The sequence below is a fragment of the Castanea sativa genome, chromosome 5 (genome assembly GCF_040712315.1).
Source record: "Castanea sativa cultivar Marrone di Chiusa Pesio chromosome 5, ASM4071231v1".
Lineage (NCBI taxonomy): Eukaryota > Viridiplantae > Streptophyta > Magnoliopsida > Fagales > Fagaceae > Castanea > Castanea sativa.
The window spans coordinates 73,215,024-73,234,259 of NC_134017.1; the positions used below are offsets into that span (position 1 = coordinate 73,215,024).

At 32.6% G+C, this 19,236-nt stretch overlaps 1 protein-coding gene and 1 long non-coding RNA gene across 5 annotated transcripts in view; one reads left to right on the top strand and one right to left on the bottom strand.

The window, feature by feature from the left end:
• The window catches only part of LOC142636459 (uncharacterized), a 28,656-nt gene extending 17,351 nt beyond the window's left edge, over window positions 1–11,305 (top strand). The window contains exon 4 of one of the 3 annotated variants that reach the window (XR_012844323.1): window positions 3,730–3,852. This is a non-coding gene — a long non-coding RNA (uncharacterized LOC142636459). Of the gene's footprint in view, window positions 1–34; window positions 445–3,729; window positions 3,853–10,871 lie in introns of those variants that run through there. The other 2 variants (XR_012844324.1, XR_012844320.1) reach the window with 2 other exon arrangements.
• LOC142636452 (G-type lectin S-receptor-like serine/threonine-protein kinase RKS1) lies at window positions 2,280–7,400 on the bottom strand. 2 transcript variants are annotated; one of them, XM_075810690.1, is made up of 8 exons: window positions 5,715–7,400; window positions 5,447–5,618; window positions 5,099–5,294; window positions 4,673–4,883; window positions 4,284–4,521; window positions 4,030–4,180; window positions 3,644–3,949; window positions 2,280–3,001 (listed from the first exon to the last, which is right to left on the bottom strand). In XM_075810690.1, exons 1-7 carry the CDS (start codon window positions 7,219–7,221, stop codon window positions 3,647–3,649), a joined length of 2,778 nt encoding a protein of 925 aa, XP_075666805.1. In that variant the 5' UTR covers window positions 7,222–7,400; the 3' UTR covers window positions 2,280–3,001; window positions 3,644–3,646. The 2 variants fall into 2 exon arrangements, with proteins under 2 accessions (XP_075666805.1, XP_075666806.1); XM_075810691.1 differs by lacking the exons at window positions 2,280–3,001; window positions 4,030–4,180 and having other exon boundaries at window positions 3,809–3,949.
• Window positions 11,306–19,236: the final 7,931 nt, after the last annotated feature.

Below are 19,236 nucleotides of genomic sequence, written 5' to 3' on the forward strand. Positions count from 1 at the left end.
ATAGTTTGATGAGGATGGCATTTATGTTGTCCAGAAAATTGGCTGAGATTGGTGGATTGGAAACTTAGTATAATTACTGGTCTTGTGCAAGCATCAACGATCTCGGCCAAGCCTGACTCCCAGAGATTTCTACTGTTCTTTGGCTAACCTCATTTCGGAGAATTTCAATGGCTTTCATGAATCAACCTACTACCAGTTGATTATAGCCTTTACAATCTAGTACACACTATGCAATCTACTAAATGCTTTGATTGTATCCAAAAAGAAAGTATCCAAATAGGGAAAAAATAATACAGCTAATTGGAAGCACAATTTTAAATTTTAAAAGACTATCTGGATTCCCAACCAAGCATATGAGATCAAAGCATAATCTATCTGGCATGTAAGCCTTAAGTGCAAGGTAGTGGACAACGTAAACTGTATTGCATAACTAAAACACATGGATTTTATAATTTCTTTTATCCTACTACATCTAACAACCATTGCAAAATTTGTTATATGAAGAAAGCAGATGTAGAGAACTTCAAACGACAGGCCTCTTTACTGAAAAAAAAAAAAAAAATCTAAATCTATATATATATATATATATATTTCTTTCCCTCGTTTTTTGGTGGATAAGACGCATAATATTTACAGTAATTTCCATACACTGTAAAAGGACTTGTAAAGTCAGAATAATTCTAAAAATCTCTTTATCACACGAACGCAAACAGACAAAAAGTAAAATCACAAATATCTTCAGCACTCAAGCAATAAGCAATTTGACATGTATCTATTATATAACAAACGATTCATTTTTGGGCCCAACGTGAGTAGAAAGTAGAAACACCAATGCTAATCAAACTTATTTTTAAGATATGAATTGCATAGATAGCAATAGCCAGAAATGAATTAAAGAATGGCGTGATTAGGTAGCCAGGGAACTCCTTATCCCTTTGGACCCATGGTGACTTTGACAGCATCAGCAACCTCCTTCACCCTTTAGCATAAGTGATAAGACTAAAAAGACTGGGCCTAAACCCCGAATTTTATATCTTGGGCCGCATAGATTCTTCTCTAACTCAATCTACCACCAATCTAACTCTCTCTCTCACACACACACACAAAAACACAAACAATGAACAAAAACAAATAAATAATTTGATAAATCACATACACAAATAAAACACAACACACATAGAAAAGTGTCGGACAACAATAGAGAGAGAGTACTCTAATAGACTCCCTACTGTGTTTGGGTCTGAAGTGGAAGTAATCTTAAAAACATGAGTTGAACTTTGAGTCACACATTGAGTACCTAAAATCCTGACTTTCAAGTGAAATCGTTACTTTTAAAAGAACATCGAATCTTCTTTTCCCATTTCTTTTTTTGACAACGATACCAGAAGAGAAAAAAAAAAAAAAAAAGGAATGGTGTGGTAGTAAGGTGTTAAACATGAAGACCATGACAACATCGTTTTAGGCCCAACAGAAGCATCATAAATTTACATAAAAAATAAAAATTTATGTTGCTAAAATTGAACCCAAATTTAGTATTTCAGTTATTTAACTTTATTTTTGTTCAATTGAGCCTACTAATTTTTATATTTATTCAATTTCAGTCTTTTATTCAATTTTGTTAAAAAAAAAATTGTCATTAAAAAATATTATTTTCATATGAAAAAAAATCTATAAAATTTTTTATAAATTTTTTATGTGATAATTTTTTTTCATTAGTTAATTGTATATTTAATGACTTTTTTTTTTTTTTTTTGCGGAATTGAACAAAATGCTAAAATTGAATAAATTAATAATAAATCAAACAGTGACATTTCTTATTAGGTCTCAAGAGACTTATCCACGTGATATTACTACTAGTACAAAAGATGACGTTTTAACAAAGCCTTTTAAATGTAAAGCACCAAACGATGTCATCTTATGTAGCCGTTATAGTGAGTTCAATAAAAAGTTGTTGTGAGTCGGTTCAGTTTGCTAGAGTTGGTCTCAAAGTTTGTTAAGATTTCACAATCTCTGTTCAATTTTCTTCTTCGCTTAGTTTGTTCTCTGTCATAATCTTTGTATCACCAAATCTCAGCAAAGATCACAAAATTTCATCATTAGGTAGCTATGTTATAGCTTATACAGATAATTAAAACTGAACTTTCAAGTAGGACACTAAAATCCTTCATATTATAATAAGGGAATCAAATTTTGTGAATAAATAAATAATTTGGTAAAATTAAAAATTCTGTTTGACCAAATGTGGGAAGCATAATGCTTAGCTAAAATTAGACATACCCTTTGAAAAGTATGTGCATTAAGCCATTAAAGATGAATAGCAATTCAACCATATACTGTCATGTAGTATTTAAAAGGACATTGTCAAACACTTGAGGTTCATTAATTGATCACAAGTGACCAGATTTCATAATTGACATATAAACGTGCAGGACCACTAGCAACTTCCGACGGCAGACTTGCCGCCGTTGCCTTCTCCACTTCCAAGACTGCAAACATAATTATGTAGCAGACAAACGCATGATTCTGTGTTTCTCTCTTCATCCATTTCATCTTCATTTTCTTTGATAGTTTTTGTGCTAGATGCCTAGATTAATACAATTTATTTTTGGGTTTGTGCTAAATTAATACAAACAAACAAGCCACCTCAAAACCCAATTTATGAATTCATTCTCTATCATTCCTTATGAACCCACCCCAGTTTCACACCCTTTGGACTCTTAGCTATGAATCACTTCTCTCATTATCTACATCTGTGATCACAATTAGACCCTCTAAACGACTCCAAGGACCACCTTAAAAATTTATTCTCTGCAGAAACGTATTGATATAATAGACTCTGTGACTTTAGCTCTTGACCGCCAAAAATACCAACTCCATTGTTGAATTAAGATTTTGGAATAATAGGTTGATCAAAATGAAGTTTAGGCTCTCTCTCTTTGGCACACGAAAATAGTCTCTAAACCTCTTGTAGAAGTCATGCTAATATGTTGTCATGAAAGGCCTGAAAAAACAAGGCAGCAATTGTTCTAATTAAATTAAATTTGGTTTCACAATTTTCAATGCAACAAGTCACTATCAAAGTCAACATCCCTCAAAAATCATCTTCTAATCAATTTGAATGGATATCAAAATTACGAATTACTCTTAAACAACTGTCTTCTTTTGAGCTGCATCTTAGCCCTTTGGAACCTAGACTTGGCATACAAAACAGAATCAAAATATCCAAGGGTTTCATGTGATTAGATTAAATGAGCTTTTACTAAGTGAGAATAAACAGCAAACACACTGCTGTCAGTTGATTATGACAAGGATATTTACTTGAAAAATTAATGGAACATTGTTCCTACAGTACTATCCATCACAGACTGCATGTTTTGCCTTTTAGCTTTCCTAAAAATTCTTGTGTTTCGCTATGACTTATTGCTTGGAGCTAAAAAAATTTTCTATAGGTTACATCATTCTCTAATATGATTCAATTATTACTTATTAGCATATGAAGCTTGCACTGCAGTTAGTTATATATCTTCAAAGGAAACAAAGAAGGAAAAAAGAATAAGGATTATATTTTATCTTAAAAACAAAGTGAAATGTTAATTGTTCCCATAAATCCTTATAGAAGCAATTTAGATGCAGCAATCTTTACCTTTTAGCGAGCTTCAAACGTAGTTATTGTCACGTCATTTATAGAATAAAACCCCTTTCCTGTGATTGATCCCAAATCATTTGTAGGTCTTCTGAAAACGAAAGCAGGTTGTTTCGGAGAAGGAAGAGTTGTTTCACAACTTAGCATGAGAAGAATAGCCAACATGGTTGGTCGATCCGTTGCATCTTCTTGCACGCATAAGAGCCCAATTTGAATGCATCTTAGGACTTCATGAGAAACAAATGACTCAATAATCGATGAATCAACTATATCCAAGGCTCTATCTTCTCTCCATAGTTCCCAGACCTGTATGGTTTATAGCATTATCCAAAAGGGGTTGTATTATAAATGCAAATGGAAAGGATAGTTGTTTTTTTGTTACTTACATGCCCTATCAAAGTTAGGGTAGGGTGTGTTTCATAAAAACTGCTATTCTTCTTGCCACTAATGATCTCCAACAATATGACACCAAAACTAAAGACATCTAATTTTGTTGAAAATTTCCCAAATATTGCATACTCTGGTGACATATAACCACTGCATGTGAATAGTATTAAAAATAGAGTTAAAGTTTGCATAGGCCTTCATTTTTTATATATGTGAAAAATGTGCAAGGCTTTGTGTGCACATGCGTACTTACAATGTTCCGATAACTCTAGTTGTCTTATCTTGAATTTGGTCCCCTTTGAATATACGAGCTATCCCAAAATCTGAAATTTTTGGATTCATCTCACCATCTAGGAGAATATTGCTAGTTTTAAGATCCCTATGTATAATTCTTAATCTTGAGTCTTGATGAAGATACAAAATCCCACGAGTGATCCCAATGATGATTTCAAAGCGTTTCCCCCAATTCAGCAATGAACTTCTTGTATGGTCTACAATAAAATTTAACTCCAAATTACTCAAAATGTGATTAAATAGTGTAAAAATATTTAGTTGTATGTAGTCCAAAAATTTTCTCTAAACATATATAATAAAAGAAAATAAAACAGATGAATGCAATAAATTTATAGAAAGAAGACGTACCAAAAATGAAGAAGTCCAAGCTTTTGTTGGGCATGTACTCATAAATCAACATCTTTTCTTCCCCTTGAATGCAACAACCAAAAAGCTTGACAAGATTCCTATGTTGAAGTTTTGCAATTAACATAACTTCATTTTTGAACTCCTCTATTCCTTGTCCTGAACTGTTGGATAGCCTTTTTACAGCTACTTGTTGTCCAGTAGATAATTGACCCTGAATCCATGATCCAAAATTAAGCTGTCATAACAATTACTTCATAGCAATTGAGTTCAATGCCACAATCTGATTCCTCAATAACTTATGTCTTAGCTTATGTAAATCATTTTCCTGCATTCACACACACAGTAATGGAAATTGAAAAAGAGAGGAAAATATGCAAGATATCAACATTCAACATTTAACAATGCCATAATGAATTATAACTTTACCTTAAAAACAGAACCAAAGCCACCTTGTCCTAGTTTGTTGATTGGAGAGAAATTGTCAGTGGCAGCAACTATGCAGCTTAGATCAAAGATCAACAAATCTGGATGTCTACTATTCTCCTCCAGCTCATTTCCCTCCAAATAGCCCATGGTACCGTTAAAATATAATGATTGATCGTGCAATTTTCTCTTCACTGTCCTAAAACATATTGATAGACATTGCTGACTATAATTTTGCAACTAAGCATTTATATAGCTCAAGTGGTATACTAAAATGACCCTTGATATATATATACGTATATATATTCCTCTGTGTTTGTGTGAACAATACAATGGAAGTGATGTTGTTACCTTTTGTTTTCCTCATCTTTTTTTTTTTTTGAGGGGGATGTTTTCCTCTTCTTCATTAGGCATATATAGCTTATTAAGCATACCAGAAACAATGTCACGATAACAGAAATTATTGTAACAGCCAGCTTCCTCTGGTGGCCAAGAAAACCATTGGACTTCCTTGTGTAAGTAGCTGAAGGACAAAAAAAAAAAAAAAATCAGTCCACGATTTGTAAGGTGAAACAGGCAGAAATGAAAATTTACGAAAGATGCAAGTGGAGAAGGCCACCTAACTCAGTTGCATCTACACGTACATATAGATCCCACCTTTCGTATGAATTCTCGGAAACGTCAATCAATTCACCATACCATGCCAAACAACTCGGCCCCTTCCCATCAATATTCATGCTTACAAAAGCTGTGCAAGAGCAATTTCTCAAGCATGCCTGCTCGCACTCTGAACTACTCATACTCATGTCCATCCAAACTGCATTAAATGAATCAGGAGCCTTCAAACGCTCCACCTTCACAAACCCTTCTCCATTCCCACACATTGACAGCCCTAACTGCTTCCTCACACACCCCTCAGAACCATCTCTGTGATACCAATTCTTTTTAGACTTGGGTTCATACCCTGGCAGACACGTACACTCAAACTTATTAAAACTGTCAGCGGACTCGGGACCGCACTTACCATATGCACCACAGTATCTATAGTTGTCACACCGGTATTTAGGTGCTGACCAGAATTCCTTCCATTGAAGATCACCATCATTCCACATAAGTTTCTGGAGTAATCCAGAGTTGCCAATCACTACTCTAGAAATGATCGAGGGGTCATCAAAAAAGTAGGAGTAAGATACCTCATCTTCGTTGTTAACAGAATAATACTTAAAGCCCGATGAGGCTGTTGCTGCTGCTGATGATGTGTGCCACGGCCATGGACCTGACCGCCAATATAAAGTGGAACCCTTATACAAGACGACTTGTGGAGAGCCAGTAGGATTCATCTTATACAAGTAGTCCCCAGTTCCGGGGTCATCTTGTGACTTCCATGATGTCAAGAACCTGTCTAGCCCAGTTATCCGATTCAACCCAAGCCTCATGCCTGGAAGCAAGGTGTCTGTTGGATGATCAAAGCTTTGCCATATAACCTTTTCGTTATTGCCTTGGATCAATACCAGATTTCCTGAGTCTTGAAGCTGTGCAACAGAGGAGGTTGTCCCCTGGAGAGACACATTTGTAGACCAAAGAAGACGCTTTGAACTGTCATGGAGGACAAGGTTTCCATAGGGGTTGATGGAGAGAACACCGGAGGAATCAATAATAGGATCCTTCCTGTTTGCCACCCACACTATAGTTTGTTTTGCCACTTTGACAAACCAAATACCAAGATACCGGTAGCTAGAATTGCCGGGACTGAAGAAGCCTAAGGCGAAATTATTTTTGTTGGAAATCAAAGACTGGCCATCCTTGATGGATTGGTCTGGTGTTAAGGTGTCAACGCAAGTGCAAAATGGGAAGAAAAGCACGATCAGAATCAATGGCATGGCCATGGTTTCAGTATCCATGTTTGTGTGCAGTGGTCTTCCACTCAAAATATATATATTTTTTTGGTAGGGTGGTGGGTGGGCACGTAGTCTTACTACAAGAAAAGAGAGAGAGATTGAGAAAATTATGAAGTCATCTCTTTCTGATCCCTGTCTCTGACTAATTGTTTCTTTTAGGACTACACGCCTCTCTTTTTTCAAACAAAGAGACCGGAGGCATTCAAGCATCAATTTTATAAAACACATGATTCAGCAAAAAAAAATTATAAAACACATGGATTTTGTAATTTCTTTTATTGACCAGTCACAGTGTAACATAATTGACTACATGAGTTGAACTTAGAATCACACATTCAGAAAGAAAGAAAGAGAGAGCGTTTTGAATGTTCTGGAGTAGACGAAGTGCTAGAGAAGAAAAGAAAAAAGAAAAGTGAAGATAGAGATAAGGGAAAGAATACATGTGCGGAGGAGAAAAAAAGAGAGAAAAGAAACATGTGGATGGAAAAAAAAATTAAAAAAAAAAAAGATGAGGGAAAAATATAATAAAAAATAAGAAATTAAAATTAAGAAATGTTACTGTAATATTTTTATAATATTTTTACAATAAATCTTAAATGGTGGGTTGTTACTAACTAATATTGATGAAAAAAAAATATTTAAGTGATGTGTTCAAATTAAAATTAGTAATAACTTAACGCATATAATTTATTGTAAAAATATTATAAAATGTTAAGAACGTAACACTTCTCATTAAAATTATATAAATAAAAAAAATAAAAAAAATATTAAAAAAAAATAAAAATATAATATTTAAATGGGATAGAGAAAATAAAAGAAACTTATTGAAAAGATTATTTGAAAAGTAAAAATTTTCCGACTGTACAAAAATTTGAAGAGTACACTGGATATGCTTTTAGTATATAAAAGCCCAAAAAAAAAAAGAAAAAAACATGAAACTAGTGGGTTTCTCCCAACTTCATATCCTCTCTCGTGTGCTCCCTCTTTCTCCTTCTCAGATTTTGCTTCTTCTTCTCCCAAGTCCGTCAATTTTACTTCATCCCATCGGCATCCTCATTTACTCACCGCTGAGGGTATTTTTAAGGGATCAAATCGTTTTGATTTTGTTTAAGGTAAGAATCAAACAAAACCCTAATTTCTCTGTCATTGTTTTTTGCCCTTTTTTCTTTTTTGATTTCTGAGAAAATTTTGGGATTTCGCTCTTAAATTTCATTTCATGTTGGCACATTTCTTTGCTGGTGAGGTACAAATTTTGTTCTTCCATATAAATGGCACAGAAAGTGCTTGCTGAAATGCTTCTAAGGGATTCAGTTTTTCCAAAACTCGTGGCTTTGTGTTCTGCTCATCAGGGGGTGTGGTGCTTCTTGTTAGTGTGGTGTTGAAATTTTATTTGTTTATTTATTTAATTGGTTAGTAGAGGAAAAAGGCAACACCTATGTATTTAAGGTGGAATGGTTTTTATAAAGAAATAAATTTTTTCTTTTACATTCCATCCATTGCTGAGACCGGCTGAATCAACCCCAAAAATTGGAACTGTTACTGTTTCAATCAATCTGACCATTTCACATGCTACAGCCACTGAACCGAATTCATCTGTCCCCTGCATCTCAGTATCATTCTGCTGATTGAACTTCAATGCCTTAGAATCGTTGTCCTCCATATCCTGAAATGAGTATCTCAAAATAAGTAGCAAAAGAATGAATTGCATTAATTTCTGAAACCTCCCAAGGCAAGCAAATAGGCAAAATAGCCAACAACCCCACCAACAGATTTCCTCACACCTTAAACCATTGCACTTCTTTTTCTTCTTTACTCACCAGATCCTAGGACTTTTTCTCTCCCAATTTGGACTAATAGACTGAGAGGAGGTCAAAAGCTAAAGCTAAAGCTATAGCTAGATAGCTCTATACTATACTTCTTTGGATTTCTATTGTGGTGCCTGCTTTGCTTGCTTTACCTCTAATTATAACATTGTCCCTCCATCCCATGTGTGTTGTTGCAATGAAAATTTGCGTAGTGTGTAAATATATGAGTTCCAAGGTCAGGCTGCTACTGGCTTGGTCTTTGAGATACTTGATTAAAGAGGTGGACAAAAATGTTGTATATATAGGTATATACAAGGATAGGTTGTAATAATGATGTTTGAGTTTGAAATTTTCTAAGTGAAAATTCAAAAATTAGTATTTTCGATCAATCGAAACTTTGGCTCGATCAATCGAAAATGATAAGAAAATAATCCTGGAGTTTCAAGATGTCTCGATCATTGTTTGATTCCTATTTAACCAATTGAAAAGAGCACTTGATCGATCGAAAATCGTGAACAGGATTTTCTGTAGAATTTTTTGGTGACTGTTCAGGAAGGTTGAAGAGGTTTCAAGCCTTGTTAATGGTTTTGTGAAACATTTTAACTCTCCATATGTGCCTTTTGATGAAATATAACCCTATGAGTATAAATAAAGGCTTATGTTCACTAGAAAATTGGAGAAAAACACAAAAAATCTTGTAGTCATTCTCCAGAATTGCTATCTGTAGAACCCAACATTTTGGTTGTATTCTAGGGACAAATTTGTGATAATCCGTTAGCAACAATAATGTGAGGAGCAAATATTGTCTAAGAAAAATGATATAGTGCCTCCAAGTTATCTATTTTCTGTTTGTCTTTTGTATTAATCTTGTTCTTCTATTATTACTTTGTGTAATATCCTCAACAAGAAAAGACACCCATATTCCTAATTTTCTACTCATAACTAAGATTTTAAGAAAGCTTTTGCAGGCCATATTGGCCTTTTCTTTAATTTTAAAAGTGAACACTTTTTCTTAAGTGTTACTCTAATTCAAGGGAATATTTGAATCTCTTTATTAATTAACTCCCTCCTTTATTTATTTTTTTTCTCCTTCTTTGGCCCTTACGTTCCTCCTTTGTTTAATTAGATTGAATGTTCTTATTGCTGTCTGGAACTGGAATTTTTCTTTTGTTGTTAACTCCCCCACCCCCCCCCCCCCCCGCGCCCCTCACTGTACGACAAATGATAGACACCATCTTGGAAATTTGGGTTGCTGGGGTTGCAATCTCTCTTTTCACACACATTTTGGCATGAAATGAGGGTGAAGAAAATGTAAGATATGTGAAACTTTTTTTTAAGGGTGATGGTATGTTTCAACTATGCAAGGCATTTAGGCCAAACTCACTTTTCTGCTTGTGGAGAAGAAAGACACTCTTCGCAAACTCCAATTTCTCTCTCCCTCTTTCTTTCTCTGTCATTACTATTATGCCCTGTGTTTCTATGTGTGAGACTTCTTTGCTCACACATGTAGGTAGGCTTTCCTCCTAGTAACTCCCAATATATTTTGTCAGCAATGAGTGAAATGGAAGAAGCTTTTCTCAGCAATGACCCAATGAAAATAGCGTTACTCATTTTGTTTTAAATTTTTCATTATTCAGTCAAGTTTCATAATCTAGAATCTTTTAAATATTTTTTGAAACTTGAGTGAATTGCATTGTAGTCTTCTATATTCAATTAGTGTAGTTTAATGGTTTTAATGATGCTTGGTATATTTTAACAGTTTACTGGTAGGATTAGCACCCTGCTATCTGGTTGCTAGAACTGAAGAAATCTAGTCTCTCCAAGTAACTTCAATGGAAAAACTATTATGCCCACACTTATATATGAACTTGTCTTTTAATGTGCTTACCATTGTCTTTTGACGTGCTTACCATGTTTTGGGTATAGATTGTTAGCTATTAAATATAAGTTTATCACTAATACAATCATCACATAATTTCCTGCTTTTTATTTATTTTTTTCCCTTTTCTTTGTTTTATTGTCCAATTTATTTTATTTAAGTTAACTTATTTCTTCTTCTTTTTTTCTCATTAGAAAAATACAAGAGCATGTGATATAAAAACAAAGTTATTGACAATTGGAGGACATTGAGATCTTGTGTGGGACAAATAGAGCTACTAGTGTTGGTGCAAAATATACGGACGATGCAGTTGAAGTTATGACTGAGGAAGGAGAAAAGTGATGAATTCTCCTATTGTACAACAACACGTTAACATTTGGTATCAATAAGTTATGCAATTGAGCCTTGCCAAAGAAAAAAGAGTAGAAAAGTTCCTCTTGGAAACAATTTTTTAGTTTGAGATTCCGAATATTGTTAAATAAAATAAAATAAAAAAAACCCATGTATTTTGGGTTCTCTCTCTCTCTCTCAAATATTAGTTGGCAAGACATTTTTTTAGTTGGCTGTAATGGAAGATATTTAGTCATTATCTTATCAATTGGTGTATAAATGGTCTCTTTGTTTTCAATGTTGCGTAAAAAACACATATTTTAGAAATTTTATCGTTTCTCTCTTGATATAGAACTTTTTAGCTGTTGAGAACTTTGAAACAATTTCTCAGTTTGAGTTTTAAATGTTGGCAAAAAACTCATACATTTGGGTTCTCTCTTTATGTTGATATAAAACATTTTAATTGTCAATAGTTGGGAAAAAATATATTGTATAATTTTAAATTTATTTTTTTGCCCCTCTTCCTAAATAAAACCTAAAGCCTAAGTTTTTCTTACATAGTTTGTGTTTGTTTGGTGTTATGCTCATGATTATTTAGTTATAAATTTGCTCTTATTTGTAGGTGCATTAAAGTCATTTTTTAGGTTCTAATGGTATTTTAATTATTTTAAAGTTTCTAAGGGCATTTTGATAATTTTAGAGGGAATTGGAGGAATTTTGATAATTTTAAAGGATTTTGATGGAATTTCGGTCCTTTCTAGGGTTTTTGGGGTCATTTCAATCATTTTTTTTAGGTACTAAGGGTATTTTGGAAATTTTTAAGTTTCTAAAGGTGTTTTTAGATATTCTCTAGGTATTGGGGGCATTATGGTGGTATTTAGGTCATTTGGTTTTGGTTTCGTGGTTATTTCAATCATTTTTTAACTTTTAAGGCCATGCAGTCTTTTTTTTTCCTAAGGGTATTTTGGTCAACTTTAGCTTCTTAGGGGTATTTTGGTTATTCTTAGCTTTCAGGAGCATTACAGTCATTTTTATGGTTCTAATGATATTTTGATCATTTTATAGGTTCAAAGGATTTTTTTTTTATTTTTTATTTTAGAGGGAATTGGGAGAGTTTTGGTAATTTTTTTGGTTTTGAGGGAATTCTGGTCCTTTCTAAGGTTTTCATGGTCATTTCGATCATTTTTTAGGTAGGGGTGTGCAGCGAACTTGCCAACCTGCCAAAACTAACCTAACCCAACCTAATCCACCGAGTTGGGTCGATTTTTAGAAGATGATGGGTTGGATAGAAAAAAACTTCTCAACTCGACCTATGCACTACCCTAACTAAGGATAATTTGGTCTTTATGAAGTTTCTAAGGGTATTTTTAGATATTCTCAATGTATAGGGACCATTACGGTCATTTTTTTTTTCTAAGGGTATTTTGATCATATTTTAGACTTTGTGTTTATTTCAGTCATTTTTTTAGGTTTTATGGTAATTTCGGTTATTTTTTAAGTTTGAAGGTCATGTGGTCATTTTTTTTGTCCTATGCATATTTTGATCATTTTTTAGATTTCGCGGTTATTTCAGCCATTTCTTGGGTTTTTTTTTTTTTGTGTGGTAATTTGGTCTTTTTTTAAAAAAAAAAAAAAAGAAGAAAAACTTTTAGGGTTATTCTATCATTTTTAGGTTCTAAGGGCATTTTGGTCATTTTTTAGCTTTTTAGGAGTATAATGATAATTAGTGAGAAAAAAAAAAGAATCATCGAATGTGACAAATGTATGGTTTAATGTGATGTTGATATTGCCTAATGTAACAGTGGATCCATCAAATTTAAGAAAGAAATAAGGGGACCACTATATGTGATAAAAGTACAGTCATATGTGATGTTGGTACTATACAATGTGAGAACGACACTATCAAATATGAGGAAAAAAAAAATTAAAATACAACCAAATGTAAGAAAAGTATGGTCAAACGTAATGTTGACACTATCTAATGTGACAATAGAACCATCATTTGCAAGAAAAGAAAAATTGAACCACAAACGTGTCAAAGGTAGAGTCACATGTGATTTTGATATGGCATAATTTGAAAATGGTACCATCAAATGTCAGAAAAAAAAATACAAGTATAACCGAATGTGGCAAAAGTACTGTCATATGTAATGTTAGTACTATGAAAAAGGAACCATCAAATGTGAAAAAAAAAGGGGAACTATTGAATGTGGCATAAATCCTGTCATATGTAATGTTGGTACTACTTAATGCGAAAAAGGAACTATCAAATGTGAAAAAAAATAAAAGGGAACTATCGAATGTGATAAAAGTATTGTCACATATGATGTTGGTACTACTTAATGTGACGATGAAACCATCAAATATGAAAAAAAAAATAAGGGAACTACCGAATGTGACAAAAGTGTAGTCATATGTGATTTTGGTACTACACAATATGAGGATGGTATTATCAAATGTGAGAAAAAATATAAGGGAACCATTGAATGTGACAAAAGTACAATCATATGTGATATTGGTATTGCATAATGTGAGGATGGTACCATCAAATATGAAAAAAAAAATGAGTACAACTAAATATGGAAAAAGTACAGTCAAATGTGATATTAGTACCATTCAATGTGATAATAAAACCATCAAATATAAGAAAAAATAAGGGAACCATCGAATGTGACAATAGAACTGTCAAATGTGAGGAAAAAATTAAAGTACCACCGAATGTAAGAAAGGTACGATCAAACTTGATATTTGTGACAATAGAACCACCAAATGTAACATAAATAAAAAAATGAAACCACCGAATGTGACAAAAGTACAGTCACATATGATATTGGTACTACACAATGTAAAGATGATACCATTAAATGTGACAAAAGTACAGTCACATGTGGTGTTGGTATTCCACAATGTAAGGATGATACTATCAAATGTGAGAAAAAAAAAAGGGAACCAGCGAATGTAAAATAGTACAATCACATGTAATATTGGTATTGCATAATGTAAGGATAGTACCATCAAATATGAGAGAAAAATAAGGGAACCACCGAATATGTCAAAAGTACAATTACATGTTATGTTGATATTGTACGATGTGATGATGATACCATTAAATGTAAGAAAAATAAGAGAACCGTCGAATGTGACAAAAGTACAGTCACATGTGTTGTAGGTACTACATAATGCAATGATGGTACTATCAAATGTACTATTTTGATAACCTAGTATAACAAATTGTCTACTAGTAAGTACCGTACCCCAAATAAAGAAAGGGAGAGAGAAATACGATAGAATTATGTGTATATATATATATATTAGGAATGGTGTAGCAGTAAGGTGTTAAACAAGAAAAGTAAAAAAAATCATACCTTCTTATTCTTTTGGGTTTCGGACCCTTCTTCTTTTTTTTTTTTTTTTTTTTGCCTTTCCTTTTTTATTTGTTTGTTGTACAGGTAATGTACTTGTTAACCTCCTTACTCTTACTTAATGCTATGTCCTTTGTTTTAAAAAAATTTCGTTTGTTCTTTTTAAAAATTTGAATTTTTTCGTTTGTTTTGTTTTTGTGAGCCCTTTTCACTAAAAATAAAAATAGAATGTTCTAGTCTTTTAAGTTTTAACCATCTTCCACTGTTCCACCTACTAATATTAATATCTCGGTTTTTTTTTTTTTTTTCACATTATTACTCTTATTATATTTTATAAATGATTGAATTGATATTATAATTACTACTAACTTTTGCACATGTGTATTTAGAGATTTTTCTATTTTTTTGGGATAAAAATTAATAATTTGCATCTATTATAATTTAGAAATATATATTTATTTTTTAAACAAATAAAAATGATAAATTTAAAAATAAGCCATAACCATAATTTCTTTTTTGAATATGAAAGGAAAAAAATCCCAAATTTAAGGAATTCTCTTTTTTAATTCAAAATTAAATTTTTTATTTGACATTTATGTCCCTATTTTTAAATAAAGTTACTCTTCATTAATGAGAGTATTTTTGATTCGCATAAAAGTTTAGTTGAAGGAGGGAAATCCTTTTATGTATAGTATAGATTATTATTATTATTATTATTATTATTTGGGCTTAAAGATTACATATTAGTTGAAATATGTACATATACCTTCTCTAAAACCCTTAATAATTTATATGGTTTATTTATTAATAATATATATATATTTTTTATTTTTTTATTATAAAAGAATGGTAACTCCGAAACACCCCAATTTTGAAGCCCAAAATTTGAAAATCTCAGAGTGGTAGTAGAATAACAGTAATATAGATCAAAAATCGGAATGAAAAAGATGGCTCCAATATCAGCTTTAGTGAAATAAAAGCTAGTGTTTTCGGGGGACCAGTCCATCAGCAAAGCTAGTATCATCACTTGCTTCATGTACGACAAGTTCGACAACACCTATCAGGTCCATTTTGCAATTTTTTTTTTATGGCTTTGTTTTCGGATCTGATTGGCTATTTTTGCATTCGAATGAATGTGATGTAATCGTGGTTGAATTGAATTTTTAGATTTTTCGTGATGTTAAAATTTTTGTGTTATTTATCGTATGATACTATGATCTAGGTGTTGTGAGGGGCAATGCTATAAATAAAATTCATTGAGCAAAATTGCATTGGTATTGATATTTTTACTTTACCTGTTCAAATTAGGATTTAAATAATGCTAAATAGTAAATACTCAACTAGAAATGTACATTAGCTTTATTACCTTATCATTATAATTGTAATGACACAATTTGAGCCCGAACCCACAGTCAGAAGGGAATGGGCCTGAAAGGCCTTTCACAATAAAAAGTTTTGGGGTGTTTGGATTTTACACCTCCAAATTTTGAAATTTCAAGATGTAAAACTCAAATTCCTCCAAATTTTAGGGGGTAAAATCCAAACACCCTTAAAATTTACGAGGTAAAATCCAAATTTCGAAACGTTAGGATGTAAAACCCAAACATCCCAAAATTTTAGGGGTTAAAATCTAAATTCTGAAATTTCAGAGTGTAAAATCCGAACACTTCCAAAGTTTTGGGATATAATTTGTAATTTACCCTTTAAAAATCTATTATAATGTTTTTTTAATAATTCTAAAACACTTGCAGATTCCATTTCCACTTCCTTAAATATATTACATTGATTAAGCCAATTGACCATTATTAAAAGGCCCATTCTTTCGCTACAAAATTGAACATTAATTTTCTCCTCATAAAAGAAGAAAAATAAGTGAACATTAATTTACTAGACCAGCCTCTAGTCTTTTATATAAGTTAGATATTGATAGGATGTGGAGATCCAACTCCTCTGTTAGCTCTAGGACTGGTTGTCCTCTTGATATTGTAAATGAAGAAGACCTCACTGTTGGAGAAAGTGAGTACCCAGATTTTAGGAAATGGAATATTCCTAAGATTTCTATTAAATCTGTTTATGATCTTAATTGGACTGAAAAAAGTATTTTCTCTAAATATAGAGCTAGAACTGTTGAACAAACCTTTTCTATTTCCAAAACTCATGAAAAATGTTGTTTATTTTCCAAGAAAAATATTAACGAGTTTTTATCCAAGAAAAATCTTAAATATTTACACATTGGTTTGGTTCAAGTTGCTGTTAAACCTTTAACAAGAAAAGAAATTGATACTTCTGTGCTTATGTGTTTACGCGATGCTAGATTTAAGAAATTTAATGATAGCATTCTTGACATGATTACTGCTTCTTTGTATGATGGTCCTGTTTACTTTGATTGTTATTCTGATCTTGTTCTTGCTTTAGATGATCCTAATATTATTAAAGCTTTAACTTTGAATATATTGACATCTGGTTATGATATGGATGATGGTAGTAGACCTTTTACTCTTATTTACCGAATTTTTTATAGATTGCTTGATTCCCAGCTAACTCCTCGGTCTAGAGGACATGATCCTACTAGAAAAACTATGTTGATTCAATGTTCCACCCCTGATGCTAAGATCCAAGTCCCTAAAATGATTCAATGGCAAGATATTACTCTTCCCAAAGAATGGACTTTGGAACAAGTAACACCACCTGTTAAACTTGTTTTTGATGAACTTAATTTTACTAAGATTGCACAATATACTGATGAAACTATTAAAATATTTTTTGATGATACCAAATGGTTTCCTACTAACAAACCTTTAAGAATTAACGAAGGAAGAAAGTCCTTTGCTAGATCTGAAAGTTTTGTTAAAAGAAATTCTGATGTTGATGAATTTTTGAAAAAGAATTTTGAACCACTTGATTTAAAGCTAAAAGGAGTTGCTAGCAACAATTCCCAGGTTAGCAATACTTATTATTCAACTAAACCTGAATTTCTCTCAAAAGATGATCAAGAAGAAGAAGAAGATGCAAAATCTGAGGCTCCTTCTGGATCTAATTTTCCACCTATTGAAACTCCTCCTCCTTTCAAACATCTGCGTGTGATAAATTTGATGGATATGGATTTTGAAACCCCTACTTTTCAAATTGATATGGTTGCTTTAAGTAATGAATTCTTTTCTAAAGCAAACCGTGATAAAAGGAAGTATTACCAAAGTACTTTTGCTCAGTCTGAAAAAGACAGAATCAAAAGGAAATGGAGAGAAAAAATGAATTTGTTAAACAACATATTTTGTTTTTTGACTATCTTGAGAATTATTATGTTTCAAGAAATGAAGTTCATACCAATTGCTTGAACGTAATAAAAAAATCTGCTTTTGTCAAACATGATAAAACTGTTGTTAAATCCAGTCATCTACCCCTTGAAACTGTTTTGATTACTTGCAAAAATGATAAAGAAAGCACTGAGGTGAAAGCCTCCCCTTTCAAAATTGTTGATGATAAAACTCTTGTTTTTGCCATTATTGAACAAAACAATTTTACTAATGAATATTTGCATATTATTGGTCAACAGCTCGACCGTATTGAAGAAAAAATTGTTGAAAAACCTGCTGTTTCAAAGCCTGAGAAACCTTTGATTGATTTACCCAGTCAAAGAAAAAATATTGATTTTAAAACTTCTCAGAGTAAGACTTTTGATTTAGTTAATTCCCAAGGATCAACGGTTGTGTATATATATATATACAAAATAGAATTTCTACTCTAGCCTAATCTAAGTGTATATGTGTGTGAAGTTCATTTCTAGAGACTTGAATCCCAGCCCATGTCCCTCACACCCCACAAGCATTTATACTTATGAAGTGACCACCGCACCAAGGGTGCGAGATGGTAGCCTCTGGTCTTTTACAATATAAATGTCATGGTAAAAGTTTTGTTGCATATTAATATGCAACAACTGTTGCATAATGGGTTATGAGGCAGGGGGAAAAAAAGCAGCATATGTCCAAAGGTTCACCTGATCATGATTCTTAAATACATGTTACTTTCTTTTTGTTGCCATATAACCTATTATGCAGCAAAACTTTTCCCTATTTATCTTTACCTATTTAATGACTCCTTTAATTATCCAAAAAAGAAAAAAGAAAAAAGAAAAAAGGCAAAGCCAATATGAATAACTTACTTTGCCACAATTGAACGTAACTACCCTCTTGGACATTCTCTATTTGAAATGGATCCATTTCATGATTGAGATAAAAATAAATAAAAAATTACATATTCAAAGGTGTAGTGATTGTCATCTCATTTAATGACCGCTTGAAGGTTTTTTTTATTTATTTATTATTTTATAATATTTTTTTTATACAAGATAGAATTTCTACTCTAGGCTAATCTAAGTGTATATATATGTGAAGCTCCCTCTTGAAGACTTGAACCCCGGCTTTTGTTTCCACACTCCACAAGCATTTATATTTGTGGAGTGACCACCGCACCAAAGGTGCACGATGATAATGACCGCCTGAACGTTGTTAGATCTAAAAAAATAATATCTTAACCAAAAAATAGAATCTCTTTATTTCAAGTGAAATGGAGAAGATCTTGTTCCTTTTTTAAACCCAAAAACCCATACAAGAGGCTAACCCAAGCTGACATCACTGTCTCAAGCCTCACCATCAATATTCATATGTTCAAACCTTTTACACCAAGCCCCTCTCTAATGGTTCGTTTGGATTTAGGGGGGGTGAGGAAGAGTGAAAGGGAGTAGAGTAGAGTTGGTTGAAAAATAGCCGAAAAATAGGCTATTTTTCAGCCAACTTTATTCTACTCTCCTCCACTCCCCGTCCATTCTTCTCATTTCAAATAGACCCTAAGTCTCTCTATCTCTCTCTCT